This window comes from Ovis canadensis, chromosome 17, assembly GCF_042477335.2.
Source record: "Ovis canadensis isolate MfBH-ARS-UI-01 breed Bighorn chromosome 17, ARS-UI_OviCan_v2, whole genome shotgun sequence".
In the NCBI taxonomy this organism is placed as follows: domain Eukaryota; kingdom Metazoa; phylum Chordata; class Mammalia; order Artiodactyla; family Bovidae; genus Ovis; species Ovis canadensis.
Window position 1 is genome coordinate 72,926,703 of NC_091261.1, and position 13,215 is coordinate 72,939,917.

General features: G+C 49.7%; 1 protein-coding gene across 5 annotated transcripts in view; it reads left to right on the forward strand.

The window, feature by feature from the left end:
* Positions 1 to 13,215, forward strand: part of BICDL1 (BICD family like cargo adaptor 1) — an 80,176-nt gene that overhangs the window by 56,639 nt on the left and 10,322 nt on the right. For 2 of the 5 annotated variants that reach the window (XR_011249997.1, XM_069558137.1), the window contains exons 5-8: positions 4,501 to 4,680; positions 5,300 to 5,518; positions 6,505 to 6,648; positions 11,928 to 12,058. Coding sequence is in view for 3 of the 5 variants with exons in the window: in XM_069558137.1 (XP_069414238.1) it covers positions 4,501 to 4,680; positions 5,300 to 5,518; positions 6,505 to 6,648; positions 11,928 to 12,058 (674 nt within the window). In the remaining 2 variants the exon portion in view is untranslated. Of the gene's footprint in view, positions 1 to 4,500; positions 4,681 to 5,299; positions 5,519 to 6,504; positions 6,649 to 7,190; positions 7,610 to 11,927; positions 12,059 to 13,215 lie in introns of those variants that run through there. The other 3 variants (XR_011249998.1, XM_069558138.1, XM_069558139.1) reach the window with 2 other exon arrangements.

The following is a 13,215-nucleotide window of genomic DNA, read 5'->3' on the forward strand; positions in this document are numbered from 1 at the left end:
GGGCTCAGCAGTCGGCTGTTGAGGAAAGCCCTGGGTCGTAGGATGAGGAGACATCTTAGGCTAAGGTCATGTGATACCAGGACCAGTTAAACAGCCCTCTGAGTGATTAGCCTCTTTAAGGGCAAATTAACATTTTTTGTGTGTTTTATACCTTCAGCTCGGAACTTTGTGTAAAGAGGGGCCTCAGTAAGTGTGGAACAGAAAATGATGCTGGCTAAAGCTTCACATCAGTTTTCAAAATGGAAAGGAGTTTGCTCTTATTTTAAACTTCATGGTGATAATAGCCATGGACATTTGTTGGCTGCTCTGCACAGAACAGAGTGTTTTTGCAGATGTTCTAAAACTGAGGCTAAGAAAGGTGAACTCTCTGTCCTAAGTAGTGTAGTAAGTCCTGGGTAGAATCCAGAAGGGGGCCCTCCTGCCTGCTTTACTTGGTTCTCAGTGATGACTTCCTATGTATCACTTGCCTCTCCAAGTCAGTGTCTCAACAGCGTTTATTACCCCATCGGGTGCTCTCCTGAGGGTTGAGTATGGAGAGGTACTCTCCGAGGTAGAGTATGGAGAGGAGAAGGAAAAAGAAGTACAGAAAAATGAGGCAATGGCCCTGCCTAAACAAACAAACAAACTTCTGTTCAACATGAATTCACAAGTGAGAAGTCCTTATTTCAGATCAAGAATGGGAGACCTGGGGGTGAGGAAGAGCCAGGACCAGTGTGGACTGTGGAGTACTTGGCTGGCATGTGGGCTGTATGTTCTCTGGCAGCCAGAGTCCCCAGTTGCACCTCATTCACATCCTCGGCCCCCTGCACATGCGCTGCCTCCTGATTGGGCTTCTTCAAGAAAGGGAGTGCAACGCCTGCATCAGGTCAGGGAGGTCCCACCTTGGGATCGCTGCATTTATGGACTGAAATCTCTTCTTTCCCAACTATTTGTAATTTTTTTTCCTCCTCTAGTCATATAAAACTCTCTTTAAGGTGTTGCTAATTAGTTCTGTTGCTGAAATGGCCTGTACTGATACAGAAATAGAAATTTCAGCTCGCTCAGGGAGCAGGTGAATGGCCCTAAGTCAGACTCTAGTGGCCTTGGAATGTTTCTAATCCCCTGGTTTTAATCCTTTTCCTCAGACACAGGATGAGAGAATGGCTGAGCGGGCGGGGAAACAGGCTGCCACAAGCAGAATAGCCCCCTTTGATCTGGCTCACTCTGTAATTGGGGTTCTACTGTCAAAAACAGATTTTTAAAACACTGATCAAATCCAGCTCTGATATTTTTTTTCAGTCTGAGAGGGATAAAAATGACTATTGAGGGCCCAGGAAATTTAAAAAGCAGGCATTTTGCTAAACTCTTAATACCCAGTAAAGGATTTGTCCCTCAAGAGGGCCACTTAACTGCTCTGTTTCATACCCAGTGAGCGTCTTACAGATGTGTGCAGGGGCCTGGTCCCAAGGAGTGGGTGGCTTTCATCAGCAGAGAATTCAGGCCCTGCTCCATGTAGGGACCCAGGAAGCAAATGACCTGGAGTCTAGACCTCGTTGACTCTGGGTATGTGCCGTTAGGCACATCACTTAATATCAGCCATCTCAGTTCCCTCAGCGTAAGACGGAGAGAGTGCCCTGACCTCTGCCCACTTTAAGGGCATGAGTGTTGTAAGCCTGAACTTACATACTGTTCAAACACAAGGCATTTGGTGTCTTCCTCAGTCACACATATAAATTACATTTAGTTTCATCTTTGTTCTATAAAGGGTGATATTTCTTATGTTAAAAGGCTCTTGTATTTAATAGACTCTTCTTTGGTTTGATTTTTCTGATTTATGGATCAGTTATTGACCAGAGAGGGCAGACCTGTCCTGGTGTGTTTGTTCTCTTGCTGTTACAAGTAATTAAGCACCTTTGAGTGTGTGTGAGTAATTGAACTAATGTTGTTCCAGTGCCTAAGAACTTGTACTTGTCAGTGCTGAACTTCCCCTGCTGAGATGTATATGGAAGTTGTCTAGAAAATAATTGCAAAGCATTTTGTCAATTTAATATGCTGTTTGTAATTGTGCCAAAGGCTTCCTAGGCATATCTTAAAAAAAAAAAAAAATCAACCTAATTTCTTCTTTCTGAGTTTCTTCAAAACCAGAGCTGGAGGAGTTCCCACTGGACCAGCAGGTATTGCTGACCCATTGGAACCATGCAGGGCAGGCTTGCCAAGTCCTTTGTCATTCTGTGAGCAGCCAGGCTCCAAATCCTTCCTAGTTAAGGCACACCCAGGCCACTGGTGCCATTAGCCAAATGTTCTCTGATACTGACCAGCAGAGGAGAGGCTCCCAGGGCACCCAGAGGGATAGCTGAAGGCTCTGCAAGGCACCTTGCTCCATTCATCAGAGCTTCGAGTTGCTGCCTGCTGCCCCTGGGGCTCTGCATCTCTGCAGGAGCCACAGACCTACCTCGATGACAGTCTGGAAAAGAAAGTACAGCGTTCCCTCTTTCTAATGAACAGTGGTGACCGAAGATACTATTTTATTAAAGGATTAACTAAATTTAAATCCCTGGAAGTTCTTCTCCCCACCCCCACCTCCCAAAGTATGTTTTCAGTCGGGGGACAGGGGTGAGCAGTAGGAAACTGCTCCCATACACAGTAGAGTTAGCCAACAGACTGAGTCTGCGGTTCAGGGCTGTTGTGGCGAACGTACGTGCAGCGGTGGAGTGCACCAGGAAGAGTGGCGTTTAGCAGTCCGTGGTGGAGTCTCCCTGTACATTCAGCAGTGATGACGTCATCATGTGGCAAATGTCCTGTTTGGACTCCCCAGGGAAGGGGCCACAGAGCGTGCAGAGAGGGCTGAGGTAGTGGCAGCGGAAGGCGCCCTGGCCCATGAGTCGTGATGCCTGCGTTGCCGTCCCCTCTCTACACTGGCGTCGCTCTCCTCCTCTGAGCCACATGTGCTGTGGAAATCTTATCACACATGTGCTCCTAAAATCTGTCCCCCGCTAGGGCCTTACCTGTAATCCGTGAGTAGGGTGAGACTGCCTCTCTTGTGAGTTTGGGAACTCTTGGTATTACTGCCCAGATGTTGCTTCAGATTCGACCTCTAGTTCCTTTCCAAACAACCCTTTTCCCCTTCACGTTTTCAGCAAAGTACAGGGTGCATATAGTAAAGCATACAGACCTTAGGTGTATAGCCCAGTGAAGCTTTTATCGGTACCTGTGTAACCACCATCCAGGTCAAGACAACCCATTATCAGCACCCACAAATCTTCCTCCTGCACCCTCCCAGTCAACGCACTGCTTCTACCTCAAAAGCAAACCTCTCTTCTAACTTTTATCTCAAGTTTTGGAACCTTTTATAAAGAGAATCGTACATTATAAATAGTTTTGTGTCTGGCTTTTGCTGAACATCAGTGTCTGAAAAGTTCACCCCCGTTGTGGCAGAGAGAAGCAGTGTGCTCTTCGGCATTCTTTGTGGCGTGCTGTACAGTATTGCAGGATGTGAACACATCCATTCTGTTTTTATTGGTGTTCAGATTGTTCCCGTGTGTGGCTTTTGTGGATAATACTGCTGTGAACGCCCTGTTTGTCTTTCATGTACATTTTCAGTCATTTATTACTGGGTCTGCACCTACGAGTGGAATACCTGCATCAAAGGATACATGTGAATTTCACTCCCTAGAAACTTGCCGAGCAGTTTTCCAGAGGTGCACTTCATCTTCCATTCCCACCAGCAGTGAGAATCCTAGTTATTTTACGTTGTCATCAAAACCTGATATTATTATTCTGTTACTATTATTTTTCTTAGCCATTCTGGTGAGAGTCTAATGGTGCCTTATTTTGTATGCCTGTAGGTTGTGTGTGCAACTTTTTATTCTGGAGAATTTCAGACAAACTCAGAATAGTACAGTGATACCCCATGTACCCCACTGTCCATATCTACACACCATTCATCCCTGGCCAGCCCCACCCTATCTTCGTTACATCCACTTGCTCCCCTCTCATATTATTTTGAAGTAAATCCCAGAATTTTTGTAATTTCATCTGTAAGTAAAGAATACTTTACAGATAAGAACTTTAAAAAACATAAACACAGGACTAGTACACCTAGAAAATTCAGCCATATTTCTTTAATATCATCAGCTGTCTAGTCAGTATTCAAGTTTTCAGTTATCTTAATATCATAATTGTTTTTCATATTTTTCTTTTGAGGCAAGATACAAATTAAAATGTGCCTGCATGTGGCAGTCAGGTCATATGTCTCTTAAGTCTCTTTTAATCTGTAGGCTCCCCTTTTGTCTTTTCCTTTTTGAAATTTACCTACTGAAGAAGGTACCTACTGGACTGTTTGTCCTATAGTTTCCCACATCTGGATTTTACCAACCGCATACCCTGAGTGCCATCTAGCTTGCTCCTCCCCACGTGTTTTCCTGTAAATTGGTGGCAGGTTCCAGAAGCATGGTCAGGTTCGGGGTGGGTTTGTCAGCTGGGTATCGGCCCCCTCACCCCCCTTTGCTGTCTCCCCGAAAGCTGCACCAGAGCCAGCTGGAGCTGCAGGAGGTGCGGCTCTCCTACCGGCAGCTGCAGGTGAAGGTGGAGGAGCTAACCGAGGAGAGGAGCCTGCAGAGCTCTGCCGCCACCAGCGCGTCCCTGCTGTCCGAGATAGAACAGAGCATGGAGGCCGAGGAGCTGGAGCAGGAGAGAGAGCAGGTGCTGGCGTGCCCCCGGCCCTCCCACTCACCCCATGCCTAGGTTGCCGTGGTCTGCACATGTGCGAGCCCCTTGGCCTGCTGGCTGGAGGTGTCCTGAGGCGGCCTTTTAGGAAATGCTTGTTGACTAATCAGCCTCAGAACTCTGGTATTGACAGGGTTCTGGAACATTCATGATTCACCTAATCGGCTTCTTTTCATATTACCTATAACCACTCATTCCCCTAATTATATGGGGACTTCCTCCAAAAGTAACTGACTATATCAAGAAGTACTTTATGTGCAACTGGGAGGGACCTGAGGGCAGAGGATATAAGAACTATGCAGTTGTAGGGGAGAAGGAAATGTCTACCCACTCCAGTGTTCTTGCCTGGAGAATCCCATAGACAGAGGAGCCTAGCAGGCTACAGTCCATAAGGTCGCAGAGTCGGACACAACTGAGCAACTAAGCACACGCAATTGTACGGGGCCCAGAATAACCATATGTTTCTTGGGACAAGTAATTAAAAAAAAAAAACAAACACTTCCTAGAACTAGATTCTCGGATTCGTATACTAGAAACAGACGGCCGCTGGCCATCTTCTCTGGAGCCCCTAACCGAAGTAACTCTTTGCCGGCAGCTGAGACTGCAGCTCTGGGAAGCCTATTGCCAGGTCCGCTATCTCTGCTCGCACCTGCGGGGAAATGACAGCGCTGACTCGGCTGTCTCCACGGACTCCTCGATGGATGAGTCTTCAGAGACATCGTCGGCCAAGGACGTGCCAGCCGGCAGCTTGCGCACTGCCCTGAATGAGCTCAAGAGACTGATCCAGAGCATCGTGGACGGCATGGAGCCCACGGTAAGAGGCCGCACTGAGTGTTCCAGGCTCCACAGGGCCTGGAGGCTGAAACCAAGTCCAGAGGGTGAGGTTGGCCCTGGAACCCGGAACCTAATAAAGTCTACAAGAATGCCTTCTGACCCCTTGTCGGAGCGCACTTCCCACAGGGGAGCAGGCACAGGGTCTGATCAGCCCCCAGAGTCCCGCCCTGCAGGCTCAGGGTGCGGATGAGGCCTCGGGGCCTCAAGTGTGAGCGCTTTCCCGGGAGGCTGTGAACGTAGAAATTTGGATCCTGGTAAAAACTGCAAGTTGTTGTTCTGTTGCCCACTGGTCCTGGTGGTGGCGGTAACCGTGAATAGGCAAACTTAAAAGATCTGAAGCTTCTGCTCAAAGGCTAGACGTGAGCACAGAAAGTTGAGACGGTCAACAGCCGGGCCCTTTAGAATTCCAGACATGGCTCCTCTGGTGCAGAAGAGGAACATTCCCATGGGCAGACGGGCCTTCCAGCTTCGTGTCAGATTCCTGCCAGATTCCCCCTCCATTTACACCCACAGCTCGCGGGCTATTGTTTCTTGACAGGTACCTCCTCCTGCAGTATGGCTGCGTCTCTCTCCCCGTATTGGGTGGAGCTAGGTGAAAGGGTGGCTGTCCTGCCGAGGTGGTTCGTGGGGCGCACTGTGGTGCGGAGGCCAGGCCAGCGGGAGAGCGAGCTGGCACAGGGAGGCATGCTCTTGGCGCGCGCAGTTTTCCTTCTCCAAAGCCTGAAAAAAAACAAACTTCTAGTTATTGTCTGCACATTGACACTGAGCAAGACAGCCTCTTTTCTCTAACCTTCTGTTTCTTCCTTCTGCTTCTCTTTTTTCCTCCCATCCCCCCTACCTTGCTCTTCCCCAAACTGAACCGTCTCCCTGCTCCCCTCCCATCTTCATCTCTCCCACTAACCATCTTCCCACTTCCTTCCACTCTCACCGCCTCTCTGCTTGGCTGGCTGACTCTTCCGCTGTCAGAGCGCCCGGAGAATTGACGATGACTCCTTAGAAGAACAGATAAGGCAGACCAGTGAGGATTCGAGAGCCCTGAGGGAACTCATGGAGGGAGAGAGGGGTAAACTGAGGCAAAGCCTGGAAGAGCTGCAGCGGCTGCATAGTCAGGTGAGCACCCCGTCCTCAGCCCAGTGCGGGGTGTGCAGGGGCTCCTGCCCCCTGGAACCCCGTGAGTCCCCCTCTCCATGTCTCTGAGAAGGGCTCTCTTCTGATGGACAGACCCTCAGGAGTAGTGACCTGAAGCTGAGATGAGCTGGGTGTCTTCAAGAGAAGTCAGTCCTCAGGTTTAGACCACAGTGAAATCGTTAGGAATGAGAATAGCCAAGGGACTTCCCTGGTGGTCCAATTGCTAAGACTGTATGCACCAATGCAAGGGGCCTGGGTTTGCTCCCTGTTCAGGGAAGTAGATCCCTTATGCCACAACTAAAAAGATCCCGCCCCAACTAAGATAGCCCTCCATTTCCTCCAGGACTCCCGGCCTTCTACAGAGCGTGAATAACTGGGTGGACTCTGATAGTTAGAGTGCCACAGCTCCCAAGACACATTTAGATGTTTGTCCAGCAGCTTCTGTGCAGGAAGTTTGCAAACCAGGGGACAGTTGATCCCTTGAGGGCCTGAGCTCTCTTTGTGAATGCTGTTACCTCTGCCAGCCTATTTTTCAGCTTTTGAGGCACTTACCTGCCGTTCTTGCTGTCCCTTCCTGTTTGATCGTGAGCTCATCTCTCAAGAACACTGGAGAAGGACATCTGTATTCCCATCTGAAAAGTTTTAAAGGGCTTAGGAGCGGCCCCACCCAAAAAGGAGCTTCTAGAAGTCTACCTAGGAGATAGATAGAAGCTCTTCCTTTTGGCTGGAGTCCTGTATGGAGGAGGTTCTGTCCCATTTGCAGGGGACACCAGACAGGTACCCCTTTAAACCCCACCCCCTTCTTTCCTTGTCCAAAGCTAGTCCTCCCTTCCTGCTACAGGAAGAGGTTGCTGAAAGATGGAATTTAAGCCGGGCTTTCACTTCATTCAGTATTTCTTAAATGTAAAGAAACTTGTAGAAATAAACTTTTGCCTTCAGGTTGTACCCATTAGACTTCCTGGTATTATTCTCTTGGAAGATACTGGGAGACAAGCCATCACTGCTCTCTTCTTTTTGTGAGTGACCAGATAAGAAGGGCAGAAGGGTGCTACTGAAAGCTGTATCTTGTTCCTGACCAAGCCCTGGGGAGTAGGTTTGGGCAGCCAGAAACACTCTTGTGCCTAAAACCTAAAACCCTCTGGTGGTCATTTATTTGGCCAGAGGGTTTGGCAGCAGGAGGGATCATACCTTCCAAACGGGAAGAATAAAATGCAAAAGAAAGTGGGCCTTAAAGTTATTTGGATTAATAAAAGCCACTTTGTTGCTTCTAGAAGCCCGAGAGGGCCTTATTTGACCCAGAAACATAAGGGAGAGGTTGCTGAGAGTCTACTGTGGAACAGTTAATATTAATACCAGAGAATTTTCCTTAAAATTTCAACTGAGAACTGATTTAGGTCAATTCCTATGGATTCCCTTTCAAAAAAAAAACCCATCAAGCAGATGGTTACATTCAGTCCCACATAAGATACAGAGTTGGGCCTCTGCCAGGGCTCCTCGGGCCTCACAGGCTCAGTCAGAGCTGCAGACCTCTCAGCCAAGGTGCGTCATCCAGGAGCGTCCCTTGGGAGGAACACCGAATCCCAGGGCAGTGGGTGACGCAGGTGGAGTTGCCAGGGCCATGGAAATGGCAGCTGTCAGGGCAGGCAGGGGTTCCTCCTGCAGTTAGCTCAGCACGTGCCTGTGCCCCAAGACCCTGAGAGGCTCAGGTGGATGTAAGATGAGGGGAGTCAGACCAGCTTCTTACCCTTTGGAGAGCCCGGCTCAGACAGGTAACATGGGACTGAGGTCTGGCCTCACCAACGGATGGTCCCACCTCCACTCCCACTGTTTTCCTGCCTGGGTGTTCTCTTCTCTCCTGGAAATGAGGCCAGAGGTAAAAGGTGTATGGGACCTTGATGGTGAAGTGCCCACAGTTCCCCACCCCTCAGAAGCCTACCCAAATTCTAAAAAGAGAGCCCAGGTTTAATTAATCATCACCTGTTTGAGGCAAAGCCCCGTAGCCAGACCTGCAGACTTGCTCCTGCCCTCGCTGGCTGTGCCCGGTCCCCTCTGCCCCATCCCTGCAGCTCCCCAGGGAGGGCTGGCCATGGGGTCTGGAGCTGCTGCCCGGAGGCAGGAGGACCTGCCGGGCAACATGACAAGTAGTTCTCCCAGGCAGTACACCAGGTCCTGGGAGGCACCGTAAGAGAACAGTCCCACCCCATCATTTGGCTCCTTTATGCTTGACTGAAGTACATTCCAGTTACTCCAGGGACGTGAACAGTCGTGGGAGCGTGAACCGGGAGCAGCTGAGGCTCTCACTGATGAGGTCTGGGTGCCCCCTCTGAAATCTCAGCACGTTCTGTCTCCTCCATCCTCCCAGCCACTGTCCCCCTCAGAACTTCATTCTTTCACACCTTGCCTTTGGTCATCACTTCCCCAGCCACTCACCCTTCAGATGGTCTAGAGTGATCTTCTGAAGCACGGCGTGAAGGTGGGACACCCCTTGCAATATTCTCAAACCGTCATGGCCCCATGGTCTGGCTGCGTCCCACCGTCCAGCCTCTGCTCCTGTTGTTTCTTTTTCACCACCTCTGCTTTAGCAGAATTAAACGTAGGTTCCAGATGGGCATGGCACGGGCTGCCCTTGCATTCCCACAGCTGGGTCTTTTCTCCCAGTCTTTCTCTGTCCCTGGTAGACTCCCCTGCACACACAGCCCTCCTCATCCTTCAAGTTCCTGATCAGGTTTCACTTCCTCCTTGAAACGCGCCTGCCTCCCTTGCTCAGGGAGCCCGCGGCCCTGCTTTGTCACGGTTACCCTCCCTTCTCCTTCCCCGTCCAGCCCTAGTGGGCCACCTGCATGGATAGGCTCCAGGGCGGGCATGCCTCTCCGTCTTCTCTTGAAGCATCTAGTGCGTGCAGCGCCTTACCTAGAGCAGGCACTCAAATGATTGTCAGCCCTGGATATATGACCTCAGGATGTTTCCTTTGAAGCTGTTCAATTTCAAGGACACCCACCTTAATGGGGAAGAGTGGATTTAGGGGTGGCTGTAACCTAAGCCAGCCGATAAACCAGCCGTTAACTGGAAGGTCCTCCATGGCGGGGAGAGAAGGGGTGGCACTTACACTCTGAGCTGGGCCCTTGATGTTATTTATTTCATTTGATCCTCCCAACAACCTGATGGCAGAGAATAGTTCCTTTTATTCCTGCTTTTTATCAAATTCACGTGCAACTCAGGGTAAATCCTTTGTCACTCCTAAGCTGGCAGTCTCTACCTTGGTCAGGTTTTCCAGGCCACAGCAAAAAGTTCTTATAGAGTTTTATCTGGAGACTATGACATGTTGGCATTTCCTGCCTAGCATGTAGTTTTATCTGTTGCCAACTCAGCTGGCAGAACACCTGGCTGGCTCGAGGCCATGTCAGGGCTCATTTGGTCTGAGGAGGGCTGGCTGTCTCTGCCAGGTGCTTTCTGGGTCTTGGGTTCTGGCTCACCAGGCTGCAGAACCTGCTAAGAATAGGGTGAGGCTGGGCTTCTCACCTGATGCCTTGTCTGCCTCAGAGCTCACTGCACCTGCACGCCCTGGCCTCTGCGGATGCCCAGCACCCTGAGCCTCATCACTGGAGCTGTCCCCATCATGGATGCACAGAGCGCCAGGCCCTGATATTCCCTCCCACGCACCTGAGAGTGCAAAGTCCACTGCATATAGTGACAAGTTGTCCCATATCCCTCATCACTGGTGTGTGTCCTCTGATTTGCTCCTGAGTGGCTGCTACCCTGGGGGGTTGGCACCTCTATTGTCTCAGCTTATAGAGCCCAAGGTATCTCAAGAGAAGCTTGATCTTCAGCCTTAGTCTTGGGGCCTTTGCTCAGCTTCACTGTCAAGGTGATCAGATCTAGGCCTCAAAGGGCAGAAAGGTGATGTCTTTGCCTTTGTGGGAGGGACAGATCCGCATAGATGGATCCTTCCTTGGAAAAATGTCAAAGGCATGTGTAATAGTTAATAAGAGGGCAGGGTCAGGCGTCCTGACTCCAGTCTGATTCTATCGACTGTGAGAAGGAGGGTTCCCCGCCTTCCATTCATTCAACAAATATTTATTAAAAGCTCTACCAGCCACGGTTTCTGGTTGCAGACAACTGAAACTCACTCTGCTTAACTTGAGCAGTAAAATAATATACTGGAATTAAATCTGAAGCGTCACAGAATCAATAGGCAGGCTGGAGAACTGAGCTCCAAAACAGGAAGGAGCCATGAGTGGGATGACAAAAACATGTGCTGTCCTTGCAGTAATCTCCCACTGGCCAGGGGCTTTGCTGAACCCCCGAGAGCTGCAGCCCCAGGTAGGGGCCCAGGTACCTAGGAAAGGTCTCTTCCTTTGGCTTCCTTAGTGGGTGGGCATGCTCTGCCTCCTGCCAAGGCTCATGCAACTAGGGATGCCCCAGACGGGAAGGAATTCTGGGTCCTTGACAAGCCCCCAAATGACAGCCGTCCACTGCACAGGCACTTGGGGATTAAGCATTGTTTCTGGTCAGGCTCTGAGACACACAGATGGATAGGACATGCTTCTCGCCATGGCAGAGCACAAGGTGTGCGAGAGGTCGCTGTGTGCAGAGGGTGGGATGAACTCTGGTCACCGAGGGAGCCACCAGGAGGGGCACCTCGCCACCGAAGGTTGACTCCCTGTGAGTGGCCTCTGATGCCATTCACAGAGGCATGGACCATACAGAAGGTAAGAGGCTTGAAGTGAAAGGTGACGATGTTGTTTTTCTGCCTAAATTCCCTGTGGCCTTGACCTGGGGAGCCGAAGGAAGAAGATGGGAAAGCCAGGCTGTGTCTAGTGCTGTCACAGAAATGGGAACCAGGTCCCAGGCTCTGGGGCCAGCCAGGGCCCATGTGGGGCACAGGGCAGTGTCCACGTCGAGTGGAAGATGACTGGAAACAAAACTCGAGTCCTTGTCCCCCAAATGTGTTCCAGGGCCCTGGTGTGCACGTGGCCTTCACTCAGCAGCTCCCAGAGAGTGCCTGCAGGTGAAGGAGGTGCCATGGTGTGCGCAGGGGGACCAGGCCCCAGCTGCAGCTCAGGACTGAGCGCCCCCGTCCACCGAGCTCCAGCCTCGTGTGTGGGCCCCTCCCTCCTGGAGCAGGGGGCAGTGGGAAGTCACCAGCCTGCCCCGCACACAGGCCCTGAGCCCGCCTGGAGCTATTCTCTTCTCCCTCGGGAGGGAGGCACCCCAGGCCGGCAGCAGTGGTGCGCGTGTTCATCCCCTTCGTCTCCCATTAGGTGACACTGCTGAGCGTGGAGATGACTGCCCTGAAGGAGGAGAGAGACCGACTCAGAGTGACATCTGAGGACAAGGAGCCAGAGGAGCGGCTTCAGAAGGCCATCAGGGACCGAGACGAGGCCATTGCAAAGTGAGTAGGCATGACTTGTTTAACTGCAGGCATTAGTAACACGAGAATGTGCTCAGTCTCAGGTGTTAAATCGAACAGAAGAACATAAAACTCAAAGAGTTTCCCTGCTACTTGGGAATTTCTCACTCCCCATCCCATTCTTCTTCCCAGACAGACACTACTGTTAAAAGTCGGGTATGCATTTTTTGCAGATATTTTACATATGTGTATGCAGGTGTATATGCAATACAGTTTTGGTGCACTTTTTAAAACATCAGTGAGATGATGCTCTCTACATGGGTTTTTTTGTTTGTTTTCACTTGTATCTCAGCTTTCCAGTTTCATTATGTGTGCTCAGTTGCTTCAGTCTTGTACGACTCTTTTCAACCCCATAGACTGTAGCCCACCAGGCTCCTCTGTCCATGGAATGCTCCAGGCAAAAATACTGGAGTGGGCCAATCTCATTTTATATACGCACACACACACACATAATTTTTGTTGTTTTTGTTTTACTCTTCATCATAGACATTTTCAAGCGTAAACGAAAGTAGAAAACATAAGACGAATTCCGACCTCCCTCCCTCTCAGTCTCAGCGCTGATGAACAGCATGGCCAGTGTGGCTTCATCTGTAGCCATCCATTTCCTCCCCCTCCCCTTCTGGGCCATGTTAAGATGGATGGCGAGACATATCATCTCATCTGCAAACATTTTCACAGAAAGCTCTACCAGAGAAAGACTCTTTATTGTAAAACACACGCCAGAAATATCACCACGAAAAAACTTCAATTTCTTAATATCATCTAGTATCCAATGTTCAAATTTCCCCAGTTGTCCCTTATCATAAATGTCGTTTCATACTCAATAAGAATCAGATACCAAAGTCCACCATACTCTGTTAAGTTGTTATGTCCCAAAAGGTTGTAACTCTTCCCACTTTTTTTTTTCCGGTTTGCGTTTATTGAAGAAACTGGCTCTTTTTAATTCATAGTTTTCCTACATTCTGAGTTTGACTGCATCCCCAGAGTGTCACTGAACATTTTTCTTTGTCTTTATTAATTTCTAGTAAACTGGGTCATTTTTAAATGATGTTTTGGGCTTTCTCTGGCAGAGAAGAAATGCATAAACACATTCTTGTACATTCAAAATATTTGGCAGTACAAAGGCAAAGACCATATTT